Source organism: Mustela lutreola, chromosome 4, assembly GCF_030435805.1.
Source record: "Mustela lutreola isolate mMusLut2 chromosome 4, mMusLut2.pri, whole genome shotgun sequence".
In the NCBI taxonomy this organism is placed as follows: Eukaryota; Metazoa; Chordata; class Mammalia; order Carnivora; family Mustelidae; genus Mustela; species Mustela lutreola.
In genome coordinates, this window is record NC_081293.1 from 15,389,997 (window position 1) to 15,410,561 (window position 20,565).

A 20,565-nucleotide genomic window follows, 5' to 3' on the forward strand; every position below is an offset into this window, starting at 1 on the left:
GGCCCACATGTGAGACAGCCTGGGACGCCACCTCGGCCCTCGTGTCCTGAGCTCAGCGAAGGGCAGATGAGCACAACAAAGCCAAGTGCCCTCAGAGACACCAACAACTGTGCCTGAGACTTAACACCCAGACGTGGGTGAGGAAAGAGCCGCAGAAGGTAGGAAGAATATTTGCCTTTTGTGTGACTTAGCTGCAGTCATCTCTGCCATGCTTATCTACTGCCTGCTTATTTAATCATGCTCTATGCTTTATTCTATACACCACACATGGTCCTGGACACCAAGAAGACAGTGAGGACCGAAAGAGACATGGTCTCAGCCGCACAGCTTAGGGATTAACATGCAAATGTGTATTTATAAATGGTGAAAAGCTATTTAGGGATAAAGGAAGGTTCCATGAAAGAGAATAAAAGGAAGCGTCTTATTACTATGGTTTGAGTTTTCAGTCTACTGAGTCAGACTTGTCTTCTTACTCTTCTAAGCTTTCAGGTATCTGAAACAATGGTTAAAAACAGTATTTGTCCAGAGAGAACAAAAATGACTGAAAAGCAGCCATTTGCCACTTACTGCATCCTGCCTTAGTTGCCTTCCCCCTATGTCAGTTGTCCTCAACGGGTCAATTAAGAACTGCTTTTTTTTTCATCGTTACAGTGATGGGGCGGGGCGGCAGCATCAGCAGCATCTCATAGCTGAGGGCCAGGAATGCTAGATGTCCTACAATATGCAGATGGGACAGCACGATCCAGTGTTCTGCGCACCACGTAACTTCTGGATGTCTGCCAGACACTTATGTGGGTGAAAGCCTGTTTATAATCACCTGAGGCTAGAATCTAAGTCTGTTTTGCACTTAAATACGAAGTATATTTTGTACTGTTTTTCATATACTGAATTTTCCATTACTGAGTCATCAATACAACATACCTATATCAGTCTGCCTTTATACTTATGGCATTCATATTTGTGTCAACATCTGACTAGTTCATTCCAATTCTTAGTGCAGTAATAGCTGTGCATTTACATGGCAACATACCTAGCTTATTATAAATTACTTTTATTTCTTCTTTATATTCTGTTAATTGTATTATATTGACTTCTTTCCTAACATGTAGGTAGGGGAGAGTATCTCTGAATTTTAGTTCAAGAGAGTAAGGAAGGCATTATAAAGTATTGGTTACAGTCTTAGTACTGAGTCTCAGAGGGTTGAGAACATGGGTCCTAGATTTTCATTAAACAGAAGCTCCTTAAGGACACAGGTTAGGTCTCATACTTATTTATTTTCCCCTTGGTACCTGCTTTGGCAGATTAAATCGATGACAGACATTTGTTAATTTACTTAAACCACACAGAAAACTCATGTCAATAAGCAAAATTCTCTGAGCTTTCATTTTCTGGGACTATAAATACTATTCGAAAAACTATAGGGAAGTTTCCCTTTCCAGTCTGAAGAAAGTTACTTGGTTTCTCCATGACTTATTTCAACATACAATGAGATGATTTTTAACAACGTAATTTTCCTTTAAAGTAAGGAAGGAAGGTCACAAACTGCACAATACAAAATAGAGTTTTTTAAAATTCCAAAATGCTTAAGGGCAGGCAGGAAGGGAATGTTTCAGTACAGCTGACTCTTCAACAACACAGGAGTTAAGGGGCATGGAACCCCCATGAAGTAAAAAATCCATATGTAACTTTTGACTCCCCCCAAATTTAACTACTAATAGCCTGTTGCTGACTGAATGCCTTCCCAACAACATACACAGCAGACTAACGCATGTTTTGTATATTACATAGATTATATACAATATTCTTAGCATAAAGTCAGCTAGATAAAGATGTTACTAAGAAAATTATAAGGAAGGGGCACTTGGGAGGCTCAGTCAGTTAAGCAACTGACTCTTGATTTCACCTCAGGTCATGATCTCAGAGTCATGAGATCGAGCCCTGTGTGGGGCTCCACACCCAGCATGGAGTCTACATGAGATTCTCTTTCTCCTTCTGCTCCTCCCCTCTGTTCACAAGCACTCTCTCTCTAAATAAAATCTTTAAAAAAAAAAAAAAAAAGGAAAACACATTTACAGTACTGTACTGCATTTAAGACTCCCCATGTATAAGTGGACCCACACAAGACAAACTTGTCCTGTTCAAGGGTCGACTGCATTTTCATCACCTAGGTCTTCTTCAAGTATCCCCTACTCAATGAAATGCATCATCATGTAACCAACTTTAAAACCTAGAAACCTAGATCATGGTTGACAATGCCCTTACCACCCATCCCATCGAGAAGTCTTACCAATTTTACTTCCTCACCATTCTTCTGATTATGTAGGTACTGGCATATACTTTAGTATACTCTGGAAATCTCAGACATCCTCTTATTGTCCTATGCCTCTTTAATCCCTTAAAAGCTTCCTGCTGAAAATTATGGTTGGGTTTCTATTAAGTGAGGATCTGCTATTATTTCCTAATAACAATAATTTCAAAGATAATTCAACCTCTATTTCTTTTTAACTCAACATAAATCGGTGATTTATCTTTTGATTATATTGTTTGATTAATCAAGTAAGATACTAACTTACATATAAATGTTAACAAGACAAGTGAAGCAAACAAGGCCAAGAAGAAGGTTGGTATGTAATATATATTAAGGATGCTCAACACAAAAGCAGGAAAGCCAGATGCTGGACTGGCTAAATTAAAAAGAGGTAACATTAAACACAGGCAAAAACAAACAAACAACAACAACAACCAGAAAGCCTACAAATAATTCACAATTGACGACATAATAACATAGGTGAGCCAACAGAATGGCAACCACTGTATTTGGAAGAGCCTCACACCCTAAGAGTTGCTAGGAAACCATTTAACTTACCTATCCTCACTCAAAGTAGTAAAAGGAATGGCAGGGAAATGAAGGTGGGCCCCAGTGAGTTCTGTTTTACTTCTAGAGAAACAGCTTTCCCTCTGTCATATTTTTTAATATACTCCAAAAGCAGAGGAAATGATTAGTTGTAAAGTACTAAACCTGGTATGTTTCAAAAGCTAAGAAATAGTTGTAAAAAAGTAAGTCAATAAACAATGACAAGACACTGGTAAAACCCCTAATTCTTAGCTATAAATGTTTGTTTGGCTAGAGAATTATCTAGAAGACTCTGAAAACGTTAAAAAAAAAAACCTGATTATAGGAAAAGAGGCAATTATGATAAATCTTTATGAACAAACTCATATGAAATAAGCAAAAATGTGATCAACAACTTTCAATCCTATTAACCCAAGGAAATGTACTAATAACTGTAATAATCACTGGTAATATCCAGTAAGACATTTATTTTAAAAGTCTGAATTCACAGAAACTTTCTCTAAATCTTAAAAAAGCTGATCACATTAGATGAACATCATACCATAAGGTTTTTCTTCTGTTACTTTCCCAGTAGAATCTAGTGTGTCGGTAGCTTTCCCCAGTTCTCCAATGGCAATATACCTCTAGAGGAAGAGAAGCAAGGGAGAAAAATACATCATAAGGTAAAGAAAAATTGTTATGTATGTCTTAAAGTTTTATACAGAATTTCACCAATACTACCAACTTGACACTAAATTAAAAGCAAAAATAATTTTTTTTTTTTGATATGTGGGAAGCACTTGTATAAATTGAGGAGCATTCACAAACTTCCCACACCAGCCAACATGACAAGGAAAAGCCTTATTTTATTGACAATTATGGCTTATAAACACAGTTATTACAAACGTATTTCTAAAACCAGTTTTATACTAGGCAGTTTTGATTCTAAAGGAAAAATTTCCAAATATACTTATGAGTGGAGCGAATGGTACAATAAATCCCTACATGGCCATCACAAGACTCAACAATTTTACCATGCATATAATTAAAATTAATTTAAAAATAAAATAAGTTTACTACTTCTCATATGAAATACTAAAACCAAGCTCAGTAACTTGATTAGATATATAAACAAAAGCTAAATATGTAGAAAATGGGCCAAACTAGTACAGCAAGGGCAGTATACTTAATATTACATGAGTTTTCTTAATGAAGAGAAATAGCTACTTCTCGAGCTCTCTGAAAGGAAAAAAATCACTTCTAAGAACTGATCATTTATTCATACGTGAAGAATTACAGCATTCATAGTTAACTGAGGCCTATTTACTTCTCCCCTCAGGGCACACTTGTATTACATATTCTTTTTTTTTTTTTTAAGATTTATTTATTTGAGAGAGAGAGCACACAAGTGGGGAGATGGCCAAGGGAGAGAAGCATACTCCCCAGTGCTGAGTGTGGAGCTTGATGTGGGGGCTCAGTCTTAGGACTCTGAGATCACAACCTGAGCTTAAATCAAGAGTCTGACGCTTAACTGACTAAGCAGGTGCCGTGTATTACATATTCTTTATACTGCCCTCTTTGGGTCAAATTCAAGTTTTACTTGGAACATTTCATGAAACAGTGAGAAAAATGCAAGGAATATAATCCCCACTGAAAATAATCTGTAGTTATGTGGGCAATTTGTTAAAGAGGAAGCTCAAAATACTTTGCAGAAACTTAAGTTTATTAATGACAAGCTCATTAGGCTATTGAAGGAACCAGAGACAAAAATGAGAAAAATATTAAAACTTCAAATTCCCATAAACAAGCATTTTATACCAGCTTACATGCCCATTGATGAAATCATCTTCTATTATATAGCTCAAAATAGCTTGTTTATGATTTTTCATTAGAAAGAGAGAGAGAGAAAGAACAAGCAGGAGGAGGAACAAAGGGAGAGAGACTCTCCAGCAGGTTCCGTGCTGGGCGCAGAGCCCAACATGGGGCTTGATCCCACGACCCTGAAATCATGACCTCAGCCAAAATCAATAGTCGCACACTCAAGCAACTAAGCAACCCAGACAGCCCTCAAAATAATTTTTCTAAACAATGAACTACAGGAGGTAATGTTCCAATGTATTTGAATTAACTTTTAAAAATTTCATTAGTATTGTCAGAGAAGACATATACCATATGATTTCACTCATACCTGGAATTTAAGAAAAAACAAAGGAACAAAGGAAAAAAGAGACAAACCAAGAAACAGACCTTTCATTAGAGAGAACAAATGGAAGGTAACCAGAAGGGAGGTGGCTGGGGGTATGGGGGAAACGGGTGGTGGGGTTAAAAGAGTGCACTTGTTGTGATGAGCACTGAGTAATGTACAGAATTGCTGAATCTCTATACTGTACACCCCAAACATATAACACTGTATGTGAACCATACTGGAATTAAAATTTTAAAAGTCCCCCAAAAAACTCCATTAGTATTGATAAAAATTAGTTTCTTGTAACTAAACATTCAGTCTCATCTCTTAATTGATGAGATGCTCCATTCCTGCTTCCATATTTTGGAACAATTAACCTGGATTAAGCGTAATCATGGAGAAAAGTACATATAGCAGGGTGAATGGGAAGAGCGTGGACTCAAACGTTTGAATCCTGACTGCATCACATGAGTAAAGTAGGTCAAGGAAGGTTCCTCCTGGAGCCTTATTGTCCTTAAGACGGAGATGATAATAGTACCTTGGGAGGGCAGAGCTGAGAACAATACCTGGCCATGGTGAGCACCACTGAACAACACTATTATCATCATTATTATTTAAAAAAAAAAAAAAAAAAGAAGAAGATGATGATGAAGATACAGAATGATTTACAATAACAGTGGGTAGAGTACCTCATCTAGCTACAGTGACTTCCCATAAGAAACAGTAAAGCAAGAATATGCTCTAATTTCTGCCTTAATTATCTATCTTATTGCATGAGAAAAACCCTGCAATCATGTATACTATGCCTTGAAAATGCTGAAAATGTCTGCGCTATTCTATGCAACAAGTTTTAACCAGGAACCTTTTAATCTTGGAACATGCTTTCAAGTATGCAATATTCATTCTCCTCTTCTTGTCTCCAGACTCCAGGGGTTCTTGCATAAGCTACTTCCCTAGCCTTGAGCTTTTTCTCTTTTCTAAGACTCAAATCCTACCTCCTGTTCATCTTTCAAAGCCACCCTATTAATTCTTCTCAACTTCCAATCACCTACCTGGGAACAAAGCTAAGAGTAAACGCTCAATACCTAGAAGAAAGGCCTATATCACACCCACATCATGTATTCATTCATTCATTCATTCATTCATTCGTATGTGCTTTCATTCAGTCATGTTTCTTAAGGGCTGTGAATGTACAAATTAATTTCCTAGGAGCTTGTGAGAAATACAAAGATATATATTGATCCTTATCTTCTCCAATTACAAACTGTTAGCTTGGATTTTGCATTGCTGTTCTATTGTGTTTCTTACTAAATGGAAACATGGTAGCCACTTAATTAAAAATTTGTTGACAGAATTATATACATGTTGGATAAGTTCTTATCTGTGAAATTCTTCACATTTCACCATAGTTTGGGACATCCAGATTGTATCTGCCAAGTTTCAAATCCTTCCAGGTTCTGTGCTTACACTTAATCTGGCTACATGCTGCATTTTTTAAAAAGGGAAATAAAATACCTAAATCAGCAATTCTCAAACATTATGATTTAAACCTCTATATACACTTGAAAGTTATTTAGAAACCCTGGCACAACTTTTTTTCATGTGAGTTCTATCTGTTGATACTTACTGTGTTAGAAATTAAAACAAAAATGTTTAAAACACTGATATACATGTACACAACATGTAAAACTCCACAACATGCTCATCAGATTGTGAAGCTATGAAAATAGTTTTGACTTTAACAGACCCCTGAAAATGCCTCAGAGAAGTCCCTGGACCAAACTTTGTCAACTGCAGAGCTAAATCATAGCTGTTTTCTAGCTCTCTCTTGTTTGGCACCTACTGATAATAATCTTTTAGTTCTAGTCAATGGTCCACAAGCTACTTAGAAAAATTCAGTCAGACAGGCAAGCCCTCAAGAGAAACAAAACCTCACCACCAAGAAGAAAAAAGACATGGGAATGTGTATACACACATCACCATTTTATCCTATGGGGTCAAAAGTATTTCTATTTACTGCCCTAAATTCTACAAAGAGACAGGATGCATAACCTGATAATTCTAAATTCTGTTAAGGTATTCGTTTCAACATAAATTGACTGCAACAAAACGAATGGAAGTCCTAAGAATTCTGAAAGAAGTTTCCACTGAACTGTGTGCTCTATGGGATTCATGGTTTCTACTAGTAGTACCCTACTTTCTACTTTACTCATCTTCAAGTTCCCAGAACCCCATAGCAAGATATTAGCTAGACAGATTTAAGAGCAAATTGGCTTCTGTACTCTTCAGAAGAAAGGAAAATGTTTTTATATTACAGAAATATACATAATCATTTCCCTCTCAAGTAGGCAATTGCTTTTTCTGAGGTTTGATGTGAAAGCTTGTGATTCAAAATTTCACAAACAAAGGAATATTATTTATGATGAGGAAGAACTTTTTTTTAAAAACCTACCAAACCAAGAACATGTAACTTCAAATGTCTTCATTAAAAAAGGAATAATAGCTCTTTATAGATCGTAAGTGTAAGCCCTTCAAATTTTCAATATAGTACTTATGAAATGTATGCATGTTAACAGAGTGTAAGACAAGGTATAAATTGGACTAGCTTCTGAAGAAAATGAAAGAAATGCACAAGTCCTGGAGAGCTGGCTTATATTCCACAGGAGCAACATTCAAGTCACACTTCAGAACAGCCATTGACTGGTTCACCTCAAAACGCTACTGTACACTTGGGGGGAGGTTACTGTCTTTTGAACACATCCAGGGTGGAAAAGTTTGGATACCTCAATGATAATATTTGTTCAACTGCTGAAGGGATACAAAGCTGCTTTCTGAAGAAATGCTGGGTTTGTCTATAGGTACCACTTCAGTTTATCTCCACAGAGATAGGGGAGTAGCCTTACATCTGGAAAATGCTAGTCTTTATATGGCATGAGTGATTTCATAATAGGACATCAACCCTTCCATCTGTTCATGTGGTTTCTAAAGTGCATATAAGTAACTGACTTTAATCAGCAATATAGGACGCTAATAAAGGTAGTACTACAAAATCTCATCACAGTCTGTTACTTCTAAGTATATCTGCTTAGTGATTGGCTCAAAGAAAGTATAATTTAGGGAAGCTGGTAGAGGGACATTGCAACCACTGGTGCCTTCTACGTATTTAGAACAAGTTAGGCCAAAGGGATACATTAGCCTAACGTATCTCAGAATTATCTTACCTAAGTTACATTTTATATAGATACACTTCTTTATCTGTGGTTTTGAGAACCACTGTCTGTCATGCAATATCCCTCACAGTTAGAAATTTCTTTCTCACTTTAATGCCCAGAGAAACTGTTTCTCCCTAAAGAACAGGCAGGGGATACTTCCTGTTTCTGATGAGCGCCATGTTTTGCCTAGGTTACCAGAAATCATAGATATGAAAAAGAATGAAATTAACTGTACTCAAGATTTCCAACAGAACTTGCTTAGATGACATAAATGTCAGTGTTTATGGAACATGTAGTTAAAGAGATCCAATAGGCCTTGAACCCTGGAGAGAGATCTGGGGATACATGAAATACTTGGGAATAGTAATATTACTGATCCTTGTATACCATGGATTCGAACTGCATGGGTCCACTTATATGTAATTTTTATAGTCAGTACTATAAACGCATTTTTTCTTCTTCATGCTTTCCTTAATACCACTTTCTTTTCTCGAGCTTATGTTAAGAATACAGTATAAAATTCAAATAACTTATGAAGTATGTGTTAATAATTAATATATCAGTAATGTTTATGATAAATAGCAGGTGACTAGTAAGTTAAATTTTTAGGGAGTCAAAATTATATGGTGTTTTATGACTGTGTAGGGGGTTAGTACCCTTTTCCCCTGTGTTTTTCAAGGGTCAACTCTTAATAGTATTTATTGATCTACTTTTTATACACACTATAAATGTAACCAAAAAGAGCATGCAATGAAAAAAAAAAAATGGCTCAAGAAAAACATGATCATTGGCAAAGCAAAGAGTACTATAAGAAAGGAGAGGAAGAAGTGAAGAACACAGAGCAGGACCCTTACATCGTACACTGATCTGAATTGGAAGAAATGCAAGAGAGGAGTTGGGTGGTTGAAATGGTCTCTGGTCTTCAAAGAATGGAACCAAATCATCTGATGGCATAAAGAGTTTATTGAAAAGGTCAGCACTCTACCAATTAACTAACAGTGACTATATGAAGTGGCATTATGTTGAAATGAATTCCAAGGATGTTTCTTGGTTCAGCAGTAAAGAGTGTTAGGCCATGTTCAATTAGCAATGTCTGTAATCAGGACTGGATGGTGAGGGAGGGAAGCACTGTGATAAGGCTGTAATCTGAACACTGCATATCTGCCATCCAAGAACAAATAATGCTACTCTTGAGGTAACTCTACCCTACACATACTATAAGATGAATTTTTCTAGTAGCAATGTGATGTAAATAAAATTCGTCCATAAAAGCAGGAAGTGGAGAAAGAGTAAACATAGGTCCAGTGGTAGGTCTGGTAGGTCCATGCCTAGTTTGGAGGCTGTAGGAACCAATTTTTTTTAAGGAAGTAGAAGCAAAAATATCAAGAGTACATTGTACATAGGGTTAAGGCTGTTTAATGAAATTTTTGCTTTTTGTTTTTTTTAAGACTTTATTTATTTGAGAGAGAGAGAGAGAGACCAACCACATGCATGAACTGGGAGGAGGGGCAGAGGATGAAGGCGAAGCAGGCTCCCCAAGACAAAGGCTTAACCAACTGTATCATTCAGGTGCCCCTGAAATTTTTGTTTTTTTATATGTGTATGTGTATATGGGATCACAATGTAAAATGAATTTCTTATATTATGGGTCTTGGCCAGAAAATTTTTGGAGACAATCTATAAGATTCCTTCCAGGGCTAAACACAAAATCTAATTTTAAAAAATTCATTAAAATTTTTCAACTACTTTTGGTAAAAATGTAGTATCCCACATGCTAAAATTTAAATGACTTAATTTTTTTAAACAGATACATAATCTAAAATTAAAAGTGTAAGAAAAACAAATAGCTAACAAGATAAAAATGCCTATTTTTGAAATGCGAAGCATCCAAGAACTAGGTTTCTGTAATAAGATGCACCTGGGATTTTCTATTTAGGATACAGTCATCTGAGGATCAGTGATTTCACTGTATGACATTCAGCTTCCCAAGCTGAATACCAAAATGGTTCGTGATAAATAAAGCTTAAACCACAGCCAATGATGTATTTACATTTCCGGTCATATTTCTGGAAATATGCCTGGAATTTATATGTAAAACCTTTCAATAGCGTGTTGTATTTGTGGTTTGGGAAGGAGGGGAGAGGTGAATAATGAATATTCCAATGAATGCAACATCTTTTATCTTGGAGTAAAAGAACAAATCCTTAATGCAAACGTATCTTTTTGTTATTATTATAAAAGTAACTGTTCATTGTAAAGATTTTAGAAAATACTAAATAATGTGAAAAAAGAAAATAAAAATCATCCATAATTCTTCATCAATGGAACCACTGTCTGTACTTTGGAAGAAGAAATATTAAAAAGAAACAAATATTAAGCAAATGGCAAAACCCTGTATCAGAGACAAATTCTAAATGCCATGTGTAAGTATTTAAGCACAATGTAAATTTAGCAAAACACGTCAAACTCTGCCATTCTAACACAATTCTTGTATTCTGTGATTTTTCAACACCAACATTTTAAAGATTATGCAGTAAGACAGAATGAAATTTTTCCATTTATCTAAAGTATTAAGGTCCTTTCCAACTGAAAGATACAGGTTTCTATTCCAGTTGATAACTAAAATGGGACGTCAAAAACAGTATGTTCTTGAGGGCTTTTTATTTTAAGAAAAACTTACTTAGACCACTGCCACTCAAAGTGTGCTCCATGAGCCAGCACCCGCAATGAGATAAGCTCAGAAAAATGAGACTATTTAGAAACTTATTTAGCAATCTGATGTTGTCATAGCATTTAAATTATATTTATCTGCAATAAGAGGAAATTCTTTTTAATGGTCTTTGATCATACACATACACACACACGTATTTTAAAAAACAATTTAGACAAGTTCACTTTACCAACTATTCATACCCCACTTAGAGGAAGGGTTTCAAAACAAATAAAAAGTTAGTTCAGGAACTTGCTGAAATTCTCTACCTAGCGGCTTATCAATCTTCCCTGCATAGGCATTTTCGCTGGTCCCTCGCTGCAACTATTAGAACCACCACTTCACTCCCAATTAGAATTCAGCTATGCCTGTCTCCTTTAGAGCCACAAGAGACCCTAGAGGGGATCAAATCATTCTTCCGAAGGAAAAACCGAGAGGTCCAGAGAGGTTAACCCCTTTGACACACTAACCTCTGTTTCAATGCTTCTTCTACCTGCTGTTTTGCAAGAGGGTTCTCACTCACTGCCTAAAGCTATCCAAAGATTTACAGCTCTCCCTGCCCCGGCATAAACCTTCCTCTCTCTCCCTAAGTGCCTCAAAAAGTGCTTTTTGATTCAGCCAAGGTTACCCTTACAGATGAATGATGCAACTTATCACCCTAAAGAAGCCTCACTTGTATTGGTAAACATTTTATAACCAGTGAACAGAGCAGGTCTTTTGCTGTAAAAGTGTATGGGTTACAAAATGGTATTGTTTCTTCTTTTTTTTTTTAATGGTATTGTTTCTATGAAAATTCCAAGGTTTAAAAAAAATCTGCCCATAGAATTTATGATCTGTAAGTTCTCTTTCATCTAAGAAATATATTAAAAAAATATATAATTTTTAAAATGATAAGCACTCCAGAGTTTTTGCTTCTATAAATCAATTTGCTGAAGCATTTCCAATTTATAGTCTCAATATTTTTAATCTCAGCTATCATGACAAACACAATTAATACTCAGGAATAACCCCTGTAAATGCAATGTACATAATTTTTAATTGATTAAAATCCAAAACATAGGTCATTAAGAAAAACATTCAAGAGGAAAAAAAAAAAAAGGATTCCAATTTTCTTACCTTGGACCCTGACAACATACTGGTCAACATTTTTGTTCCCCTTCCAATTCCAACCACTATAAATCAAAGAAAGAAATATTATAACACTCTATTCTGAAAACTAGATTTTTGAAACAACTATATATTTGGGTCATAATTCCCTGGCACATGTAACATAAAGTTGGAAAGAACATATATTTAGCCTTACTAGAGGGTTCCTATTATTCCAATCAGTTGAACTTGTCATGCAATTTAGAAATTCTGAAGAGAGGATGTAAGGGTATGTAAAGGGTAAGGATGTAAAATAAAACTTTTTTTTTCCTCTCAAAGTATTAAACATGACAGAAACCTCAATCCAGACAATTACATAATGAAAAGTTTAGAACAATCTCAGAGGACTCATTGGAATTTTATATGTGGATCAGTGAAAAACACATGATATGCTTTAACCACAGTATAAAGTCTTCTGATAGAGTTCATTATCAAACCAAGCAAAAGCCATTATCATAAGTAATGAACCATTTAAAAATGATTAGTGTCCATCAGTATACAATCAAGAAAACAGAAACGTAACAGATCAACCAAACACAAAGAATACAAAGTAAAATGCGAGCCTGAACAATGTATGTTCACATACATCATGTGTTAAGTACAATAATGCCCCACCTATCTCTTCAATTTCGAACATTATTTATCCTTATGAACACATTTCACCAGGAGAGAAGGATAGAGTTTACAATTATTTCTCCACTTAACAGAAAGCAAATTTTTATAAGAATTTAAAATCATAAGTATAAGTATTTCTCATCAATGGATATAATTTTGTAAAAGAACATAGTATAAACACCACGATTCAGAATTACAAGAAAAAGCAAAAAGAAATGATTGACCAGCTAAAAGAATTATCATGAATATTTATAGCAGATATCATTCCTTGAGTTTACCAAGTATCAAATTCCACTCAAAATGCTTTCCATTCATTAGTTCATTTAACCCTTATAACAACCCTAAAGAATAATACAATTATCCCTATTTTATAGGTGAGGAAACTGAGACAGATAGAGACTAAGAACTTTGCCCAACATCTAACAACTAATATATGGTGGCCAAAATTCAGACCAGACTAACGGAAGACCCCCTCCCTTCCTTTTTATCCTTCTGCCACCTTACTTATGGAGGCTTTCTTCCCAATGCCATAAGCCTGAATTACCTAAACCACTACCAGCCTGACTGCTCTACAATTTATCCCTTTCTCTTCCAGTTCACACCATTTTATAACCATTTCTGATTACCTGTACTGCACACTACCAGCCCCCAAGCAATCCTCAATGGGATCCCAATACCTAGAGTACCAACTCTCTAGTGTTCAAAATCCATCCTTTGAAACCCAGGTCAAATCTCAACCCCAACATAAAATCATCCCAAACCCTCCCTGAGCTTCTATGATAAGAGTCATATTAGCTCAAAGACTAAGATAAAAGCAATTGTCTGCCTTTAGTGTCCTATGTGAAGCATCATACTCTTCCAATGGTAGCTGCTACTGTGCAGGAAAAAGCTCTATATAGTAATAACAAACATCCAATGCAGTTTTTTCCACTCAAGAATCCCCAGTCAATATTTCTGGAGCAGCTACTAAGCACACAGTCCCAAGAACAGTATTTTTAATGGAACAGAACATTTCCTGACTTTGAAAGAGTTTATAACCTCATGGGGAAAAAAAAATACAGATAAGGGAAACTGCAAGCAAAAAAAAAAAAAAAGGTGCATGAATTAATGAGTGAACAATGCTAAATAGCAATAAGACAGTATGTGAGGAAGAGTCCAAACGAACACAGAATAAATGCTGTAGGACGTCAAAGAAGGCAGTACTCTAAACCACTCAAGAGGCCAGATAATGCTTCATTCAAGCATTTCAAACACAGCTTGAGATACGCCTTAAAAGATGTTCAGAATTTGAACATACAGAAAGGAGAGAAGCATGTTCTAAAAAAGGAACACACCGCACAAATTCTGATACAAGAATAAGCACAGTGGGTTTATCAACCAGAGTGCAGGTGTCTTAGAACAGGCTGACGTGTTTGACTTTATCGTGGTTGAAACGCTGATTTCTCTGCTAGGTCAGTGATCCAACATGACAGAATTTGAAACAAGAAGGCATTTTAAAGTTATCCAGCTTAACCTTCTCATTTTATATCCAAGAAAACCAAGGCCCGCTGAAGTTAGCTGATCAGTGAAAGCAGAGTTCTAGGAAGACAACTGCAAAAGCGGTACGCAGAAAGATTATCTGGAGTTGAGGCCCAGCCAACCAGTGGCTGTTCATTCAAAGGACAGTTTACTGGACAGAATTTTTACTCAGCTTTTTCTCATTCAATCATTCCACATTTTATTCAGTTCTTATACAGGCACAGAAATAAATAAGACCTGGTTTCAGCCCTTCTGTGAGTTAAGGTTAGACTAGAATGAAGCTTTACATTAGCAATATAAAAGCACAAGTGGGCAGGCTATCCATGTAGGAGAGAGCATTTCAGCCAAATCTGGAAAGCTCAGTAGTTTTTCTAATACTAAAGAAGACAAAACAGTTTGAAAAGTGGGAATAACTGGGAAAATGAATGAATAACAGGGTTTGCCAAGCACTGTCTCACAGTGACTACTCTCTTTCTCCATCTCCCAAATTTTCTGTGCTCAAATGTCTCTCTGCAAAAAAAAAAAAACACTATCTCCAAACCTATCCAAATGTTCACAAATCATATAGACTTTTTTAAATGATGAGAGCCCCTTCAGAACAGTCAAGAGTATGACACATATAATTCCAAAGCTTTTGCAAATGAAAGTTTCTATTGTCATTTACCTAATTCTCTAACACCCTTGCAACCATCTTAAAAGAACTGCATCTTTCCACTTCTAGAAATCTATCTTAATAATCCAAAACCAAAAGGAGTTTTATTCATAAAGATGTTCCTCACATAATCTGTCCTACTAATAAAATTTTGCTAAGATGAATGATCACATATAGGGAAATGGTTAAATAATTGTTTTGGTTTTTTTCAAATTTTATTTATTTTGACAGAGAGAGATCAGAACTAGGCAGAGAGGCAGGCAGAGAGAGAGAGGGGGGAACAGGCTCCCTGGGCAGAGATCCTAACTGCCCATACTGAGACAGAGGAGGAGCTGGAACCACATCCTTACCAACCCGGGGACTTGTGGTTTGGATGCGCAGCCGCCAAGTGGAAAACTTGTTCGCTGGAAGGGACCCTACATCGTGATCCTGACCACTCCCACCACTCTCAAGGTCGACGGGATTACTCCCTGGGTCCACTACACCCACATCCGTCCAGCTGACCCACACGCCGTTCTCAAGAACTTTGTTCCAGAATGAAAGAGCCAGCTGGCCAAGGACAATCCCTAAAGCTGAGACTGTGCCGCTCTCACGTGCCCCACTAATGTTACTTATACTACGCCCTCTTCTTACACCAGTGTGGGGGAATAAAAAGTAACCCTCATTAACCTCCTTCTCCTCCTTACCTTCGGGCCCTACGTTATCAATATATTAGTTAGTATCTTTTGTCAAAGACAGAGACCGTACAGGTCAGCTCATGGTACTCAGACAGCAATACCAACCACCGGACCTTGTGGCTGAGAACAGCCGGGACCCATCACTGGGTCCTTCCTTAGGTTCCTGTGAGAGGGGGAAATGTGGAGGCCGAGAAAAATTAAGGCCATCCCACCTCAGGTTCAGCCTTAGCATAAGGACAGCCATCTCAGACCCCTATGCCCAAGGGCTGAACTTTCCCCTACTTTACTTTAGTTCTAAGGACCCCCACCCTGCTTTAGTAACAGGAACCCATAAATACCCCTGCCTTAACTAAGCTCAGGGTCCAAGTCCTTACTCCACTGTGTCGGGTATACTTGGACCCAAGCTCAAGCTTGTTAAATAAATCCTCGTGTGACTGCATCCATGTTGGCTCCTTGGTCGTCTCTCAGACACGAAAACTCACAGGCAGAAAGAGAAGGGGAAGCAGGCCCCCCGCTGAGCAGAGAGTCTGATGCGGGGCCTGATCCCAGGACCTTGAGACCATGACCTGAGCTAAAGGCAGAGGCTTTAACCCACTGAGCCACCCAGGCACCCCTAAATAATTGTTTTTGATTGATACGACAGAATATTATGTTGCCCTTAAAAATAATGTTTACTTCCTTCTTAGAACTGCTTTTCCTGCACCCTATAAACTTTGGTACGTTTTATTTCTGTTTTCACTTATTTCAAGATATTTTTTGATTTCCCTTTGACCCACTGGTTATTCAAAGTGTGTTAACTTGTACATATTTGTGAGTTTTTTAGCTTTCCTACTGTAATTGATTTCTTAGTTTCATACTACTGTGGTTGGAGAATATACTTGGCACGATTTCAATACTTTAAATATACACAATTATACTTGTCAATTATTCTTCAATAAAGTTAAAAAAAGAAAAATCTTTACTGAGAGTTAACATAAATGATGTTAAGTTAAATTTTAAAAAAGGATACAAATGTATGTACAATAAAAAAGCTCAACTTAAAAATTTTGCATAGATATAAAGCTAGGAGAAAATAAAGCAAAAATGTCGGTGACTATTGCTGAACGTGGAAAACAATTTTTACCTCTATTGTTTTTTATATTTTCTAATATTTTTAAGTAATTTTATAAACTCTGAAGTTAAAAAAAATTGTAATTTTTTTTAAAGGAGTTTACTTATTTGTCACAGAGAGAGCACAAGCAGGGCGAGTGGCAGGCAAAAAGAGAAGCAGGCTCCCTACTGAGCAAGGACTGGTTCCCAGGACCCTGGGATCACGACCTTGACTGAAGGCAGACTTTTAACCTACTGAGCCAACCAGGCACCCACCAAAATAATAATTTTCAAAGTGATAGAAACTGAGATTCCATTTCAGGTGATTTATAATAAATGGATGTATTAGTTTCCTATTGCTGCTGTAACAAATTACCAACTTAGTAGTTTAACAAACTCATTATCCTACAGTTCTGGAGATCAGAAGTCTGAAATGAGTTTTACTAAGCTGAAAATCAGGGGATATCTACGTGGCTGCAGTCTTTTCTGAAGGCCCTGTGGAAGAATCTCTCTAGAGCCTTTCTATAGGAGGTTCCTTGCCTTTTCTAATACCGAGGGCTTGGGGGCCGACATTCCTTGGCTCAGTGACTCACTTCCTCATTAAAAGCCAGTAATCACATCACTCCAACCACTGTGTCCACATCTCTCTCTTCTGGCTCCTCTTCCACTTTTAATGACCCTTGTGATTACACTGGGTCCACCTGCATATTCCAAGATAATCTCTTTAGCAGCTCATTAGCAACCTCAATTTCCCCTTGTGTTAGAACTTAACATAGATTGTGATAGAACATTCTTAGATTCTGGAGGTTATGACATAGGCATATTTAAGGGGTCATTATTCTACTTACCACAAGATTTTTAAGAATCTTGCAAGTCCTCTTTATAGAATTATATGTCATATATATTATATATAATATAGGTTAATAGAATTATAAACCCAAATTTCAGATTATATCTTACATTATAAACTAAATTCTTAAATCTGTACCATTAATATTACAAAGGAAAAAAAAGCCCAGCAAAAACAGTCTACATGTTGAAAGTAAAAGTATATTTTTTCACACAGGTCCAGTTTTATGGGGGAAAAAAAAAAGACCTTTATAAAGCACTTGACAGAGTATAGCATATATCCATAGGTTATAGATATTTCATAAGATATTTCAATAAATCTACTGAAAATTATGGTAGATGTTACTTACCCCTTTCAAGAGATTAAACAAATGGAGATTTAGAGAGGTTACAGATTTTTCCCAGACTATGTTTACTTAGTAAGTAAAGCAGCTAGTTCACAAACTCATGATGATTAGAACCAGTGCTTATTCCACCACATAACAAAAATCAAGTTCTAAGTCTCCAGATGACTAATTTAAACAATGAATACCCTTTATTCTGTGACTAAATGCCTACTTTTTTTTTTTTTTACTTTATTCCTCATTGGGAAATACAGGTATTAGAATAAAATTAATCAATTTGATACATGCATGGATTATATCATCATAAAAGTTCCTGGATGATCAAATATAAACTAAGCCTCCAAATAGGAAATTATTTCCAATATAATTTCTTCCATTCATACAAATCTTGGCCAAATGCCAGCCTTTCATAATATTAAAATGGAAATTTCAACAAGATCCCTTAGCTTTAGGGTGAAAAATAAACTTATTTTTTCACTGCCTTGAATATCACTATTTTATGCATACAAAGTAGTAAAAACCACCAGAAACTAATACAATTGGTCTATTCATAAATAAACAGCAGACTTTATCCTGTCTCTTCTCATATTTTAGGGCTGTGCCTTGGAAAACAGTAGAACAGAATGGTTACAATGAATAGCCTTCTACTCAAGGAGTGTTGAACTGATAAAAACCATGAAGCCACTTTTAGGACCAGCTGCAAAGAACAGTGACTGCTGGGTGACCCTGCAATGGGCGGAGCAGGAGAACAGGAGGCCCAATATCTGCCATGCCAGGTTAGGGCAGAAGCTTTGGAACGGAGCAGATCAGGCTCAGAATCCTGACTCTGCCACAAACTATGACAAAGCACTTTCTCTCAGGGTCTTCATTTCTTCTTCTGTAAAATGAGGAATCATAACACCTATCTTACGAGGACTAAAGTATACGACTTATGTATGCCCCAAGCTGAAGACTTCACACGTAGTTCACTGCTCATTAAATGATTAATGATTATCATTAGTTAGGCAAGAAACAGTAACTTTAAGTGGACAGAATTTGCCTATTCAAGTTCTCTAACTCAGGAAAATGGATTCGCTTGTGTTTTTTTTAATCTATTTACACCCTCAGTAAAGATATTTTTCCAAATGAATTAAATAAAAACTGTAATTTTTTTTTTTAAAGATTTTATTTATTTATTTGTCAGAGAGAGAGCGAGAGCGAGCACAGGCAGACAGAGTGGAAGGCAGAGTCAGAGGGAGAAGCAGGCTCCCTGCAGAGCAAGGAGCCCGATGTGGGACTCGATCCCAGGATGCTGGGATCATGACCCGAGCCGAAGGCAGCTGCTTAACCAACTGAGCCACACAGGCGTCCCAAAACTGTAATTTTTTAAAATGCAAAATTATATATTGTTTCTAGCTTTCTTAAAAAATGGAATTTTCTTCACCAAAAACTTTATCCGTTTCTTCTAAATACGCATTCATTTCCTTTGGATAGCTTAGATCAGGTTTGTTGTTTGTACCTAATTTTTTGGCTCCAATAAAATGGACTGAACACTGTAGCACAGTATTTTATAAACTGTGAATCACAACCCACTAGTACATCATGAAATCAATTTAGTGGATTATCAACATTTAAAAGGAAAATGAAATAGAATAAAATATAAAACACCAGACCATGTAAAAAAGTAGGTATTGTCTTACTGAACTCTGTTTCTAAGATGTGGAGACAGGAATCCCAACATATGTATTTCTGTGACGATGGATAGACTTATACCAAAAGTTCGTAAACATAGTCTAGCCTGTGGACACACAGTTTAGCAGTCGGTAAACTTTAGAACCTCTACCAGAGGCATTAAAAAAAAAAAGAGTAAAAAGGGAAAAGGATAAGGGATTTTTCTCCTGTCAATCAATTCCACCAATCTGCCTCCATAAGCAATAATGTTCACTATATCTCCAACAGAAAGTGTGACTTCCTCTCAGGAACCATAAGCCCCACGTTCTCAAAAGAGCTGATCCTCAGAGATGAAATCTGAGATAAGTGTTAAAAAAAAAAAAAAAAAGCCAAATACTTTGTCAGAATCCCCAACAGGACACTCCACACTGGAAGACGCATGTATGGCTAAGACTCACTACAGTGACATAGTACCATTACATCATAGGATTAAAAAGGGAAAAAGACACTGGAGAAATCCACACACAGGTTTCCTTATTCTCTCTTCCTCCTGTGACAGAGGACCCTTGAGCTTGCTCCTTTCTCCAACATATAAAAAGCACGTGCAATGTTCCTACTCGGGAAAGCCTATTAGAAACTCAGAACCCAAAGTTCTTAATTGGGGAGAATGAGGACAGTTGCCCAGACACACCTGCACAAGTGGTAGGACAAAACTCCAGACTCCTAAAAGGAAAGCAGGGTGTTCGGCACACACCACATTGTTCACACCAACAGCTGAGGCACACAGCAAGCCACCCTTATTGAATAAGAAAGGTGGGAACACTCTCAAAATCCAAGTTCCCAGATGCCTGCCAAGGGAAAGACTTGCAAGCAAGCCTTTCTAAACATAGCAATTTCAGGCCTACTAAGTTAACGCTTTGATTCACAGATACAAATCCTGTCTTACAGTCCCATCCACACACAAAAGTGGCTATTTCTAATAGCTTTGTATAGCTTGTACCTTTTAAGGGCTTCTTTAGAAGATGGCATTATAAATCCAGTAGATCTGAAATACTCCAAAGACTTAAAATGGCATGGCTTTATCT

At 36.7% G+C, this 20,565-nt stretch overlaps 1 protein-coding gene across 1 annotated transcript in view; it reads right to left on the minus strand.

Annotated features, from left to right (window-relative positions):
• Positions 1-20,565, minus strand: part of TRUB1 (TruB pseudouridine synthase family member 1) — a 43,340-nt gene that overhangs the window by 15,408 nt on the left and 7,367 nt on the right. The window contains exons 3-4 of the mRNA XM_059173091.1: positions 12,057-12,112; positions 3,396-3,477 (exon numbers count right to left, since the gene is read on the minus strand). Of these exons, the coding sequence (XP_059029074.1) occupies positions 3,396-3,477; positions 12,057-12,112 (138 nt within the window). The remainder of the gene's footprint in view (positions 1-3,395; positions 3,478-12,056; positions 12,113-20,565) is intronic.